Raw genomic sequence first — 16,259 nt, 5'->3', positions numbered from 1 at the left:
TGAGAGATGTATGGAAGTGAAATGGTTGAATACCCTCTTATAATGGTGAAAGTTAATTTTGGTATGTGTTGTATATACAGTCGAACCTCGAAAGCCCGGACCCTTGTATGACCGGTCGAAATGAACAAAGGGCGGACTTTTCAAGCAACGTTCCCTATATGTCCAGTAGGTGGCAGCGACAGCCGTACACGTGTACTCAAACCCGGCCCAGTCAAGCCGCCACCAGGGCTGCCGTTTCGTAGAATTTTGTACCAAAACGTAGTAAAATAGTGGCATGTGGCAACTGCACAAAGACATGAAATTTTTTCTACATATCAGCGGGCTGTTAAAAACATTCAAAAACTCAAACTTTTGTTTAAAAATCATAGAACTAGTTATCAAATAATAAATGGTACATCAAAATATGACTTTTATTGGTAATTGTGTAACATACATATACCAAGGTTTTTTCCCCCTTACAAGGGAGGTAGCGAAAAAGGAAAAGGCATAAAATCATTCCCACCCATTCCATCCCTGAATACACTCCACACCCCTCCACCCTCCCTCTTATCTTAGCACCTCCTGGTAATTGTGTTACTTATAAAATATTATACCCCAAAAGATACGTTTTTACCATGTAGAAAAAATTCTACGCTAAAGTTTCAGCTTTCTTTTAGCGATAATAATGAAAAAAAAAAAAAATTATATCTTACTGAATATGTTAGGGCATGGGGGCCTTATATACATTCAAGAATAAAAAACTAGAACCACCATTTTGTCAAAGTTTGACAAGTATATCTTGCTATGAAAGTCTGCACATGCCCGAGAAAAATGTATGCCCCGGTATGGCAACACTCCCATTCTACACGGCAGTGTAGAAAACGCGGCAACCCTGGCCGCCACCACTGTCCCGCGTGCATACCTTCCAATATTTACAGTGTACGTAATAAAAAATACAGTACAGTACACTGTATATACAGTACATTTACATGCCTGTATTACAGTTATTACAGAATTATTAGTATTATAGCATTATTATTACAGTATTGTTATTATTACAGTGTTAGAGTATTATTCTTATGTGTTTCTATGCCATATCATACATTACCTATACATATACCGCTATGAAAATCTACGGTTGTTAGGGCGCTATTTTCGATGACCAGACGTTTGGCATGACCGGACCACCCTTCCCCCCAATTATTCCGGGCTTTCGAGGTTCGACTGTATATAAATATATATATATATATATATATACTGTATATATATACATATATATATATATATATATATATATATATATATATATATACACACACACAGGGTGTCTAGTATAAATTTTATAATGTTTTTTTCTTTTGTCATTTCAGAACCATTTGAAGGATTTAATAGTGGTAAAGTGCAACAAATAGCTGATTCTGTGTACTATTGGTGGATGTGAGAGCTAGAGAGCATGGACGATTGGAAAGCACCAGAATATTGGAAGAGAGTGACCTCTATCATGATGATTCGTGCTGGATTAAAAAAATTCAGAAATCATAGCTGCAGCTCAGTGCTCCTTGAATACCTTGAAGGCTGTGAGATGTGAGCTGAAGAATTGTGATGGAGATGTGGAAGCAGTGGCTAGCATGAAGGGTCATAGCAGGCGTTCTGACTCTGTCAGCACTGTGGTATAGTGTACTGGACATGGGACTAATACGAACGAGTGCAAGGGTGGGGCGCTGCGTGCCTGATCCCCCAGACGCTCCCCACTACATGGACCCCATTCATAGGCCTATCAAAGGTTCTATTCATGTATGTGTTCTTACAGCACCTAGCACCTTCACCCACGGGCAGTTGCTCTGTTGACCTCTTGGGTACTTGACATAACCCCTCTGTACGCATAACCTACCGATTAATAAACCCATGAACCGTACAACCTGTTTCACTGTTACCCCCTTGCAATATGATTGCAACCATGGCGCAGTGAGTAGGATCTTGCAATTACAGCATCCTTGCACCATGCAGCAGTGGAACACGAGTCCGGTTCCGTAATCGGTGGCGTAAAAGTGAACGAGTGCCAGTATGTGACACTACACAATCCGGTGGTGCTTACATGAACAAGGTGTTGCAGGAATCCTGCAATAATGTGCACGTCGTACTGTGCAGTATCGTGCAGTGCAGTTCAGCAGTGGAGCCCTATCATGCGACATGCTTCAGCAGACCCCTAGAGAAACGGACAAAGAGGCCCTTCATTCCACATTCCAACCTCTTGGATACAGCACTTTGGTAGAGCCCCCCACCCCCCAAAGCGACTGTGACCCACATAGGCAACGTGCTCACCTCACACCACACCCCAGCCAACTTGTGTAGACCACACCCCCAAGCCCAGTCCATGTCACTAAGGAGTGATTCACCCTCGTCACAAGACAGTGACGACGAATTACACGCCCCACCTTTGCTCACACCAAATGTGACGCTTTTGCGGGATGGCGGCAACGACACCGTGCAACGCCTAGCGGTGAGCATAGTGGTGGTCCGAGAGGAGCGGAGGGAAGACCATGCAAAAATGGATGCAATGGCGGAGGCCCACCATGCGAAAATGGACGAAATGGCGGAGACCCTTCAATAACTCCTAACCCTCGTTGCCCGCATGCCACCCCCTCCGTTGAGCCCTCCGCCGACTTTGCCCGTCCCGGCCCCACCTGTTGCTGGAGTGCCATCAGCCCCCCTATCGCAGGGCAATTTGACGGTCCCAAGTCCACCACTGTTGTAGGCCAACGCCCAATTCCAGTCGTTCCTGTCGTGGCACTGCAGCTGGGCCGACTATGCCGCCATGGCTGGCGTCAATAGGATGCCACATGACATACAGCTTATACAACTCGGATCGTGCTTGACTCTCAGCATACAGGCGATTTTGCGGAACTCGCTGGACAGCCCCCATAATACCCCACTCTCAGCCGAAGAAGTGCTTGACCAGCTACAGTCCCACCTCCGAGACTCGTGAGTCAAGGCCCTCCACCGCCGTGAACTGTTCCAATGCAGGCCAAAGCACGGCGAGTCCTTCAATGACTTCTACGGCCATGCCAAGGACAAGGCCCGGCAGGTAGACCTATGTGCCGTAGGTACCATCGCTTGTGCGGAGGCCCAGATGAAAACGGTAATACTCATGGGTGTTTGGGACGAGGAACTCGTACAGCGCATCAGCTCCCTCCCTGCAACCGCGTCACTGCAGGAGGTAGTGACCCACTGCCGCTCACACTATTTGGCAAGGGAGACAGTCTCGGACCACCAGGACAACCCGCAGGTGCGCACTGTTTCGGCATATAAAAGAGTTCAACGCCAGGTGCGCACACCCCCACCTCAAACCGTCAAGGTTTGATAGATGTTCCATTATTTCTTTTTGTGTTATTATCTCGCTCATGAGGGTAGATCGCATTTCATTTCCCTCGTCCCAATATTGTGCTCTCTCTAGTGAAAACAGACCTGAAGTGGTTATTCATGACTTCAGCCATTTCTAATTATTCTGTGTATTCTATAATTCCTTGGCGTAGTTTCACCATTTCCTGTTTATTTTTAAGCTTACCGTTCACGTATCGATAGAATAGCTTGGGTTGCTCTTTGTATTTATCTATAATGTCCTTTTCATGGTTCCTTTTTTCCTCTCTTTGCACTTTTACATACTCATTTCTATAGTTTATATGTACTTACCATTTTCCAAGTTCTCCATCTTTTCCAAGCTCTGTCCCTTCTATCTTTTGCCTCACTGCATCTTTTGTTGAACCAGCATTTACTGTAGACTCTCTCTAGCTTCTGTCTTGGTACGTACCTATTTAACCATTCATTGTAATTATCCATCAAGATATCCCATTTCTCTTCCACTTTTGTCTCTTCCATGTATAATTTTTTCCAATTTGCATTCTGGAGGAATTTCTTTAGTTTTCCAAAGTCCGTTTTGTTGTACATCAATCTTCCTTTCCTATGCTTTTCATCTCTCTCCATGTATATTTTTTCCTTTAGTTCAGTCTCAATGAGTATATGGTCACTCTTTCCAACTGGTGTCTTGTATTTGATTTTATCCACAATTTCAGGTTCTGTTGTAAATATTAAATCTAGTCTCGATGGTTCCTCATTGTTTCTGTATCTGGTGTTTTCACTGACCCACTGAGTCACTGTATATTCCATGGTCATGTCCAATAATCCCCATCTGGGGTATTGGCTGCTTGTTATTGTGGCAAAGTAGCATGCAGTTGATACTTTAGGGTCTATATGGGGTGCCCCTACGGACCAGAGCCACACATCATTTTGTCTATGATAGAGGAAAACTCTTCATAGAGAAATGATGACACTTTTATACTATGACTGTCCCTCCGTTATGCTGTCCCCCAATCCCTTGCTGCTGTCCTGTACCATTTCTCTGAGAATTCATTTCCTGCTGTGGGGGAAAAGAATACTGCCACCAAGTATTTCCACTTGGATTGTAAGAGGCGAGAAGAAAGGGACAGGGAGCGGGACTAGGCATCCTTCTCCTTGTAGCCCCACAGGGGATATTCCTAAACAAAAAAGTAAAGGCATAAGAGGGTCTGGGAGTTTTCGGAACAGCACCCTAAGGTTTGGGTATTTTAATGTGCGTGGATGTGGTACAGATGAGAGTAAAAGGGAAGAGATAGGTAGTATGTTTGGGAGAAGAAAGATGTATGTGTTGGCTTTGAGTGAAACTAAGTTGAAAGGGAAGGGTGAGTGTAAGTTTTGGAGTGTAAGTGGGAGGTTATCAGGAGTGAAGTGTGGGCGAGGGAGGGAAGGGGTGGCTATTCTAGTAAGTGAAGAGATAGGTAAACGTGTAGTGGAGTGGAAGGAGGTTTCCTCAAGGATAATGTGGATGAAGGTGATACTGGGAAAGGAGATGTGGGTCTTTGTAAGTGCATATGTGCCTGGCAGTGAGAAGAGTGTAGAAGAAAGGGAGGCCTTTTGGATAGATTTAAATGAGTGCATAGAGGATTTAGGGAGAAATGTCAATGTAATAGTACTGGGAGACCTTAATGCTAAGGTAGGAAATGGTCTAATTGATGGAGTGGTTGGGAAATGTGGAGTTCCAGGAAAGAATCATAGTGGAGAGTTGATGGTGGAAATGTGTCTAGAAAGAGAATTGATGATAGCAAATACAGTGTTTCGGAAGAAAGTCAAGCATAAGTACACATGGGAGAGGGTGGTGGATGGAAGAGTGTTAGATAGAGCGTTGATGGATTATGTAGTGGTAAATAGGACTATGATAGGAAGAGTTAAGGATGTACATGTGCTAAGGGGAGAGGGTGGGGGAATATCAGATCATTTTTTGGTGGAAGGTAAGTTGAGAGTGGAGGATAGATTGAGAAAGGGGAAAGGGACAAAAGGTAGGGAGGTGCTTAGAGTGAACTCTTTAAATGAAAAGGAAAAGGAGAAGGAGTACAAGAAGAAGCTGAAGGAGGAGTGGGAGGGTGTGAAAGATAGAGTAGAGCTAGGTGTGGAGGAGGAATGGGGATGGTTCAAGGAGGGAGTCACAAAGTGTGCAAGGATGGTGTGTGGAATAAGAAGGACAGGAGGAAATAGAAGGAAGGGTAGTGAATGGTGGAATGAGGAAACAAAGAAGGTTGTAGAAGAGAAGAAGCAAGCTTTCACAGATTGGTTACAAAATAGGACAAGGGAGTCATATGAGAGGTACAAAGAAAAGAGAAGTAAAGCAAAAGGCAAAGGAGGCAAAGAGGAGAGCAGATGTGATGTGGGGTAAGAGTATGACAGAAAATTTTGAAAGTAATAAAAAGATGTTTTGGAAATAAATTAAGAGAGGAAGAGGAGGCGAATCAAGTAGAGATGAAAAGGTAAAAGGTGCAGATGGAGAGATGATAATGAAAGAGAAGGCAGTAAGGGGAAGATGGGCAGAATATTTTAGGGAGTTGCTAAATGTGAAGGAGGATAGGGAGGGAAAGATAGCTGCAGTGGGAAGTGATAAGAAAATGACCTTGATGAGTGAGGAAAATGGAGGAGAAATAAGGAAGGGTGAAGTGAAGGCAGTTGTTAAGATGATGAAACCAGGTAAGGCACCTGGTCTGGATGGATGCCATGCAGAATGTCTAAAAAAAAGAGGGACAATGATGGTGGACTGGCTGGTGAGATTATTCAATGTTTGCTGGAGAGAGGGTAGAGTGCCGGAGGACTGGAGGAGTGCCTGTATAGTTCCACTTTACAAGGGAAAAGGGGACAAGTGTGAATGTAGTAGTTTCAGAGGGATTAGCTTGTTAAGTGTAGTTGGGAAGGCTTATGGGAGGATCTTGATTGAGAGGATTAGGAGAGGAATAGAGGGAGTAATTGGTGAGGAACAGTGTGGGTTTAGGATGGGTAGAGGTTGTGTAGATCAGATCTTTGTGGTAAGACAAATATGTGAGAAAGCTATAGGAAAAGGGAAGGATGTTTTTTGGGCTTTTATGGATCTGGGAAAGGCTTACGATAGGGTAGACAGAAAGGCACTGTGGGAGGTTATGCAGATATATGGGATAGGAGGAAAGCTTCTTGGAGCTGTCAAGAGTTTTTATGAGAGTAGTAGAGCTTGTGTCAGGATTAGAAATGGAGAGAGTGAGTGGTTCAAGGTAAAGGTGGGACTTCGTCAAGGATGCGTTATGTCACCCTGGCTGTTCAACTTATACATGGATGGGGTAGTGCGAGAGGTAAATGCAAGGTTAGTGGGTCAGGGATTGGAGATGGTTAAAGAAAATGGAGAAAAGTGGGAGGTGAGCCAGCTGTTGTTTGCTGACGACACTGCGCTTGTGGCAGGATCGGAGGAGGGATTGAGGAAGTTGGTGACAGAGTTTGGGAGAGTATGTGATAGAAGAAAGCTAAAGATAAATGTGGGTAAAAGTAAGGTGATGAGATGTACAAGGGGTGAAAGTGGCAGTAGACTGGAATTAAGGGAGAACTGGAGGAAGTGGATAGTTTTACATACTTAGGTGCGAATGTGGCAAGAAAGGGAGGAGTGGAGGTGGAGGTAGAATGTAGATTGAGACAAGCGAATATATGCCTTGGTGGATCAAAAAGTGTAATGAAAAAGAGACATTTGGAAATGGATGCAAAGAGGAGATTGTATGAAGGAGTGATTGTGCTGACAGCACTGTATGGGGAAGAAACATGGAACATAAGAGAGAAAGAGAGGAGTTTAAATGTGTTTAAGATGAGGTGTCTGAGAAGTATGATGGGGGTTACTAGGCTGGATAGAGTGAGAAATGAGGAGATGAGGAGGAGAACGGGGGTGGTAAGGTAGTTGGGAGACAGGGTGGACGAAAGAGTATTGGGATGGTTTGGACACATGGAAAGAATAAGTGAAGAAAGATTAGTAAAAGAGGTATGGAAGGCAGATGTGGAGGGAGTGAACATGAGGGGGCAACCTAGGATGAGATGGATGGATGGGGTGAAAGGGGCTTTGGGGAAGAGTGGAATGTCTGTTGAGGAAGGATGGGAGAGGACAAAAGACAGGGATGAATGGAAAATGGTTGTATATGGAGGATGTTGTGATGCATTAGGTGGAATGGGTGGGGGGATGGGGGGTGAGGTAGTATGTGCATGAAAAATTTTGACACAGCCCGAAGGGATTTCTACGCGTCTTCTCCTTTTCTGCATGAGGGGATGGAGAGGGGAGTTACCAATTTAATGAAACGGCATTGCTATGGATGTGCTGTGTCTTGTGACACTGTTTCTTACCCAGGGCAGTGGACAAGATAAGATACAGGGATGTTCCGTCATCCACAAGTTGCCAAGATAAGAGGGAGGGTAGAGAGTGGAGGGGAGTGGAGTGTATTGGGGATGGAATGGGTGGGAATGGTTTTTATGTCCTTGTTTTTTGGCTACCTCCCTTGTAAGGGGGAGAAAGCCTTTGGTATATGTATGTATGCACCTCCACCCATTAGTAATGAATGCCCTGTATCTTCTAGCATTTTCATATGCTCGTTCTCTTTCCAAGCATTCGTTTTTGTCACCACAAACTTTCTACTTTTCATGTCCATGTCTTTGACTTTTATTATGATCAGTTCTACATTACCTTTGCCCTCCACAATTTTTGTCACATTCAAGTTTTTCTTGGCCAAGAACATGATTCCTCTTCCCTGTTCCTTGTCTCTGTTTTTAATCCTGTAATTGTATAGTCCATGTCCAGCATTGATGGGTGGTATTGCACCCCTTAGTTTAGCCTCCACAATTCCCATTATGTCTGGTTTTTCTTCTAACAGGTAATCATTAAGTTCATTCAGTCTTGAAATCAATCCGTGGATGTTAGTATAGGCCACTTTCAATTTTTTCCTTTCTCCATCTTTTTTTTGTCTTTGGGCCCATTCTGATGTACCCTTTCCTCAGTCTCATGTCAATTACTCTCCAATAGAATTCCTTGCTTTCAGTCTCCGCTCTCTTCACATTTTTTCCTTAGCTTCATCTCTTTTTCTAATTCCTCAATACTCATTTCTCTTTTTATCCATATCTTATTGTACTGTTCACTCCTTGCCAATTTACCTACTACCATTTGTGATCTTAGTTAAAACTTTAGGGGTCGATTTCTATCCTTAGAATAATGACCAATTCTATACACATCGTCTACATCCTTCCCTACATCCTTCATTTCTTTTAGGATTGCTACTGCTCTTTTTCTCTTTTTTCTCTCATGTACCTCACCAGACTATGTTTTTCTTTTAGTCCATATACCACAATACCTTTTTTCCTATCCACTGCATCTTTTACCCGATTTGCCTTTTCGTTAATTACTTGTTTAATTGTGTCTTTTGCATTCTCCTGCATTTGTGTGTGTGTGTGTGTATGTGTGTATTTACCTAGTTGTATTTACTTAGTTGTATTTTATTGGACAAGAGCTATGCTCATAGTGACTCATTTTTATATCTCTCCACATCTAGTTTGTTCTTAAAATCTTGTATAGTTTTGGAACTCACTGTTTCCCCGTTTCGTTTGTTCCAGACATCAATCACTCTGTGTGGGAAGCTATTCTTTTTCAAATCTCTACTGTAACTGTCCTTTAGCTTTTTCTCATGTCCTCTTGTTTCTCTTCTGTCCCATTTTAATAAGTCATCTCTATCAAGAACTTTCATCACTTTTATAATTCTGTAAAGTTAGCAAATCACCTCTTTCTCTTCTTTGTTCCAGTGTTGATAGATGTAATTTATCCAAGCTTTGTTCGTATGTCAAATCTGAGAGTGTAGGTGCCATTTTTGTTGCTGCTCTTTGAATTCTTTCTAATTTCCTTATGTTTATTTTGTTGTTTTTTGTACTAGGTGCCCATAATGTTGCAGCATACTCCAATATCAGTCTTATCAGTGTGTGTCAAACTGAAAACATACACCCATCCCCCACCTATCCAAAATTCCATTTGTTGTGTCTCCCATCTTAACTCAACAAGAATCTAGGATGGGAGGTACATTGCTCAGTTCAGAAACACTGCCACAAGACATAGTATCTCAAGGCAGTAAGGTAAAAATAGACCATTTATATCAAATAATAATGGCAGCTTCTTGCAGCAGCTCTACAAATATTTGTCAGATAGATCAATCAACCAATCCATTGGCTTTAGTCTCTCTTGCAGAAGACTTGCACCCTCCAGATAACCAACAACATCCTCTGGGTGGGACAAGTCTTGATGCCTCCAACCCTGCTAGACTTACTGAATCAATACCCCATAAAAACTATCTATCAACTAATTCTAAATTACAGGACCTTGAAATAATGGGACTGGATAACCTAATACTCAAAGAAGTTTTTAGAAATCAAGGGCCCTAAAACCTTTCGAAATATTCTAAATGGTTACATTTTTGCCCAACTTACCTCAGTAAACGAGAAGAAGAGTCCTATGCCACCTGAGACTGAGAGTCCATAGTTCATACGTTTCAGAATGATTGGCTCACATGGTTTACATTTACAATCTGCATCTGGAGCACTGTTGCAACAATTTTTAGCCTCAGGATCACAACAACTTACACCTTCCTCATTTGTTATCTGCAACCAAATATGAAACTTATTTTAATTAACATTCCCATGGTCATAAAATAAAAATTTGGTTTTATAATATCTATCTATACACCAAGGTTATTTTTTCCCCTCCTTACAAAGGAGGTAGCCAAATCAGAAGACACATATCCACTCCCACCCATCTCCCTCCCATCCACCAACATTTCCTCCATCTCATCTTAACTTCTCATTCCTGTATCCCGCACACTGCCCTGGGTCAGAAGCAATGCAGAAAGGCACAGCACCTCCACAGCAAGGCAGCTTCACTTAATCAGTGCCCCCCCCTCCATCCCGTCATGCAGAAAAAGAGAAGACCCATCTGGGATATTGACTGCATATTATTGTGTGGTAAAATTTTTGCTCAGTAGCATGCACCTGATACTTTAGGGACTATGGGGCACCACTATGGGCCAGAACCACACATCATCCCAGTGTTTGAGGAAATATCTATTCATATAGAAATTATGTTATTTTATTATACTGTGACTGTCCCTCCATATACTGTCCCCATCCCCCTCTAATTCAATTCAATGCCCTTTCCAATTACTCCCTTCATTCTCCTCCTAATCCTCTCAACACCTTACCAAACACTTTCAACAACCTGATCCCTCTAGAACTTTTACATTCATACTTGTCTCCTTTCCCTTTGTATAGATGAATTTTATATGCACTCCTCCAGCACACAAGGACATATCCTTCCACTGGACACAAATCAAACAATCCCACCAACAACTCCACTGTAGCTACTCAACCTTCTGTCAGACACTCCACATGATTACCATCCGAGCTGTTGTCCTTTTTCAATGCTTACCATGCATTTCCTCTTTTACTTCCTTCAGTCATTCTTCTAGCATTTCTCCTATAACTACTCAACCCTCTGTCAGAGATTCCACATAACCACCCAGCTTAACTGCCTTTCTAACCCTCCTTTTTCTAAAGGCTAATTGCATCACCTCTTTTAATCTTATCAGTCACTTCTATAGCATCTTCCATTGTCACAATTAAAACCTACCTTTCTTCCTTTACATTCAACAACTTTCATTAACAACTCAATCCGCTCCCTCCACCCTTTCCTCTACCCAACCCATCTCTGTTCTTTTCACTTCCTTCCAAAACATCTTTTTAGTGTCTTGAAAATGATCAAACGTCTACACCACTTCATGTCCACTCTTCCCTTGCTCACCCTCACCTGGCATTTTCTTTCCCTCTTTACTCTCACATCTCTCGAAAGGTTCCTTGTTTCTTCATGGTAACTACTACTCATATTTGTGCCACTTTTATACCACCAATGCACTTACATCATTCTACCATTCACTGCCCTTCTTTCTGTTCCCACTCATCCTCTTCATTTCGCACACACTATGCACACTTTAATACTTCCTTTTTGAAATACCTTTACCTTTTACTCACACTTCCCCTTCACCTTTCACTACCTTCCATACCTCCTGTTTTTCCCTTTGTTCTTCCTCTTTCCCTTTCTCAAAGTTTCTCACTTTCAATATTGAGTGGTCATGCAAGATAGCATAGTTGTCATCTTCCCACCCATCTTCTACACAAGTCAACATCCACAGCTTAATCTGAAGGTTTTTACCCCAATGGATTGACACTCAGTTTCCAGATTGAGTTAAATTTCAGTTTCTCAACTTCAATTGTACTTACTCTACTTTTTCACACAAGGAAAGCTGACAACTAATGACTGCTCCCTTCCTCCAAATACAAGCCTGTGACATAGAAACAGTTCCATACTAATACAATGTCCACAACAATCCAAAGTTTCTTCCCAGAGAGATCTATACAAGGACCATGAGAATCAGTGCCAGCTGCTGCGGGACAGCAGCTTTCCAGTCAGTGAAACTCAAGGCAACAACTAATCTAATCATGCAGTCACAAACACCTTTATCTCCCAACCTATTCTTACTCACATTATCCTTGATGATACTTCCTTCCATTAAACCAAATATTTTCACATATTACCAACACGAATGGGTGGGAGTGGTTTTTATGCCTTTGTTTTTTGGCTACCTCCCTTACAAAAAGGGGAAAAAGCCTTTGGTATATGTATGTATGTATGTACCAACAGGACCACTCCTTCCCTCCCTCACCATCTCTCCACTCCTAATAACCGAACTACCTCACTCCTACATTCAAACTTGCCTATCCCTTTCAGTTTAGTTGCACTCAATGATCTACCTCTTTTCTCACAAACATATTACCAATACACAGCCTTTCTTCTTCTAGCAAGCATACATGCAATCTCTTTTTTTTTTCTTAAGCTTTCACTTGTTCCATACTTGCACATTTGAAGATCCAATTACTAAAGTTTTATTTGGAGCCTCTGATATTGTTCTCTTAGACTTCATGGGAGAAAACTACAGAGGTAGATTCCTAGTCCCCTCACTTCATCCCATTCAACTGCCTTCCATGACATCCATGGAAACACAATGACAACATTTCTATCCCTATAGCATGGAGGAGACATAATGAGATAAATAACAATCTATACATATATATAACACTTACATCATCACAAGGAGGGTGACCAATAGTATCATTCCAGCTGCTAAATCCACAGCAATGTAACAATACTTGGACATCATGCCTAGTGTCATTATTAAAACCATTCCAGCCCTGAAACATCAAAAGTAAAATGTAAAGATTGAATAGCATCATAAAAAGTTTATATATTTTTTGTTAGCTATCATAACAATATCTGCTGTCTATCAAGCAGGAAACAGATTGTGGTTGGTACAAGGGAAAGATTACTATCAACCTCAATGACCTGCACACTACACACTTATGACTAGCTCTAATACTGTAAAAAAAAAACTGTATATTGTAAGTGTACTTATGTATCACTGATAAACCATTTATTGTTATTATTATCATTATCATACATATTGTTTAGTAAGAAAGTCAAGCACAAGTACACATGGGAGAGGGTGGTGGATGGAAGGGAAGCATTAATGGACTATGTAGTGGTAGATTGGAGTATAATAGGAAGAGTTAAGGATGTACATGTTCTATGGGGTAAGAGTGGGGGAATATCAGATCATTTTTTGTTGGAAGGGAAGTTTCTGAAAGTCGAGGATAGATAAAGAGGAAAAGGACAGAAAGTAGGGAGATGCTTAAAGTAAACTGCTTAAATGAGAAAGAAAAGGAGAAGTATAAGAGGAAGCTGAGAGAGGAGTGGGAGGGAATGAAGGATAAAGTACAACTAGGAGTGGAGGAGGAATGAGGATGGTTCAAGGAGGGAGTCATATGGTATGAAGAAATGGTGTGTGGAACAAGGAGGACGGAAGGAAATAGAAGGAATGGTAGTGAGAAGAAGGATGAGGAAGCAAAGAAGGCTGTAGAAGAGAAGCGAGCATTCACAGATTGGTTACAAAATAGGACAAGAGAATATGAGAGGTGAAAAGAAAAGAGAAGTAAAGCATACTATAAAGGAGGCAAAGAGAAGAGCAGACGTGAAATGGGGTAAGATTATGACAGAAAAATTTTAAAGTAATAAAAAAGATGTTTTGGAAAGAAATTAAGATAGGAAGAGGTGAATCAAGTAAAGAAGAAAAGGTAAAAAGTGCAGATGGAGAGATGATAATGGAAGAGACGGCAGTATGAGGAAGATGGGCAGAGCATTTTAGGGAGTTGCTAAACATGAAGGAGAATAGAGAGGGAAAGGTAGTTTCAGTGGGATGCCTTCACAAAATGCTGGTGATGAGTGAGGAAAACGGAGGAGAAATAAGGAAAAATGAGGTGAAGGCAGTTGTTAAGATGATGAGAGCAGGTAAGGCACCTGGGTTGGATGGGTGTCATGCAGAATGTCTAAAAAAAGGAGGTACAGTTGTGAGGTTTATTAATGTTTGTTTAAGAGAGGGTAGAGTGCTGGAGGAATGGAGGAGTGCCTGTACAGTTCCAATTTACAAGGGAAAAAGGGACAAGTGTAAGTGTAGTAATTTCAGAGGGATCAGTCTGTTAAGTGTAGTTAGATAGGTTTATGGGAGGGTCTTGATTGAGAGGATTAAGAGAGGAACAGAGGGAGTAATTGGTGAGGAGTAGTGTAGATTTAGGACAGGTAGAGGTTGCATGGATCAGATTTTTGTGGTAAGACAGATATGTGAGAAGCTTTAGGAAAAGGTAAGGATGTTTTTTGGGCTTTTATGGATTTCGAAAAGGCTTATGACAGGGTAGACAGAGAGGCACAGTGGGAGGTATTGCAGATATATGGGAGATGAGGAAAGCTTTTAAGAGCAGTCACAAATTTTTACACTAGTGGAGCTTGTGCTAGAATTAGAAATGGAGAGAATTAGTAGTCTGAGGTAAAGGTGGGACTTCAACATTAAGAAATGTTGTAGCATAATAGAATTTGAAAAAATATATATATATATATATCAGGACAATATAAAATTGGTGCAAAGGGAGTAAAGAATATGGGATCTGAAAAAGACCTGGTAGTAATCATCACAAAGGACATGTCCCCTGATAAACAGATAAACAAAATTGTTGGAGAAACCTACTTGTTAAGGTCAATAAAGGTGACTTTTATTTACTTGGATGAAGAAATGGCGAAGAAAATACTAGTCACACTGATAAGGCCAAAATTGGAGTATGCAGCCACACTGGTTATCTAGTACCAAAAAAAAAAATATTATGGAAAATTGAGAGAATCCAGCAAGCAACAACAAAGATGGCCCCAAACACTATCAAAACTGTCATATGAAGACAGATTGTCAAAACTGGAATTACTGACTGGAACAAAGAAGAGAAAGAGGTGACTTGTTGACTATCTACAGAATGATAAGAGGTATAGAACTCCTTGATAGAGAAAATTTACTAAGTTGGGATAAGAGAAATACAAGTGGATATGGAAGGAAGCTCAAAAAGGACAGTTATAGAAGAGACCTGAAAAAGAACAGCTTTCCCCACAGAGTGGATGTATGGAACAAACTAGATGAAACAATAGTGTGTGCAAAAACCATACATGAATTTAAGAGCAAATTAGACATGGCAAGATACAGAGATGGGACACCACAAGTGTAGTTCCCCTTCCCATAAGATACAACTGGTAAATATACTTTCTCTGTCGTAAAAGATAGGCAGTTTCTTCATTCTCTTTCACAAGTTGTGGTTGACAAATCATAGTAAACTCTATCTTTACATAAAAAATAAATATTTCATTAAATGAGGGTGGGGCATGATCAAGAGTATCCATATGATCAATTATATCTTTCCCTCTCTGTACATGAAAAAAGTGGAAAAAAAAAACATCCACAAACTGGTATCACCAACTTGCACCTTGGTACTAGCTACCAAATGTACAACAACCCAACACTCAGAACCCATGACACCCACATAGGCATCATCATACAGAAATGGTTAAGCAAGATAAAGGTTGGGCCAACTGTATAATTTCATAAAGATTCAGATTATTCAAGAGAGGATTACACCCTTAATTAGTCTGATTTCTTTACATTTTATTGTATAAACATTAATGCATATTGTACATAAGCCCAAATAAATTACTATTTCTCAAATTATCATGGATTACTTACTGTCAGAGTCAGGTACTTTTGCTGAGTCTCATTCATTGCCAAACATGCACAGGCCAAGGAGAATTGAATAATAAAGATGATGAAGAGGATGATCATATAGAAGAACAAAATGACCTGTAATAAGTCAATAAATATTAGATATGGCAAGGACACAAAATACATTTTGACAATACCACTAAACAATTTCTCTCATCATCTAACATAAATTCCTATATCAAATGTTAAGGTATTTCCTACCCAATAATAGTGTTAGGTACATCATTCATTCTCAACCTCAAGTCAATGGATGAAATTGTACATTACACATTAATTCTTCACTGCTACTTTCAACTTGTACATCAATTCTTACTGCCACCTAGCAATTTTATTCAGCTGTAGAAAGGATATCATTAACATAGTGCAGCCAATTTTGCTAACATTGTTCCCAATCATGCAATATCAGCAAGAAGATTCATGACAAAACCAGGGTCTATCTGATTCCATGCTTGGGAAGTAACAAGTCCTACATTGGGGAAACATTGTGTGACCTGAAACCCAGATCTGAGAACATCAGTACAATGTCTGCCATGATGTCACCACCGATGCTTGTGTTGCACACAGGAACAGTAGCAACCACCTGATGGACTGGGAAAAGGCAGAGCTACTGGTACACCAGCCTAATGAAATATGAATATGTTTGGAAGCAGCCATTATCCAAGGATCCAACATGACTGAACAAAACTGAGGCAT

General features: G+C 41.1%; 1 protein-coding gene across 5 annotated transcripts in view; it reads right to left on the bottom strand.

The window, feature by feature from the left end:
- Positions 1-16,259, bottom strand: part of Tsp97E (Tetraspanin 97E) — a 119,577-nt gene that overhangs the window by 89,523 nt on the left and 13,795 nt on the right. For all 5 annotated transcript variants that reach the window (XM_076209362.1, XM_076209364.1, XM_076209365.1 and 2 more), the window contains exons 3-5: positions 15,531-15,644; positions 12,505-12,612; positions 9,802-9,972 (exon numbers count right to left, since the gene is read on the bottom strand). In XM_076209362.1, the coding sequence (XP_076065477.1) occupies positions 9,802-9,972; positions 12,505-12,612; positions 15,531-15,644 (393 nt within the window). The remainder of the gene's footprint in view (positions 1-9,801; positions 9,973-12,504; positions 12,613-15,530; positions 15,645-16,259) is intronic.

Source organism: Oratosquilla oratoria, chromosome 26 (assembly GCF_046742065.1).
Source record: "Oratosquilla oratoria isolate Oo_2021 chromosome 26, ASM4674206v1, whole genome shotgun sequence".
Classification (NCBI taxonomy): domain Eukaryota; kingdom Metazoa; phylum Arthropoda; class Malacostraca; order Stomatopoda; family Squillidae; genus Oratosquilla; species Oratosquilla oratoria.
This window is presented reverse-complemented; position numbering and strand designations above follow the sequence as displayed.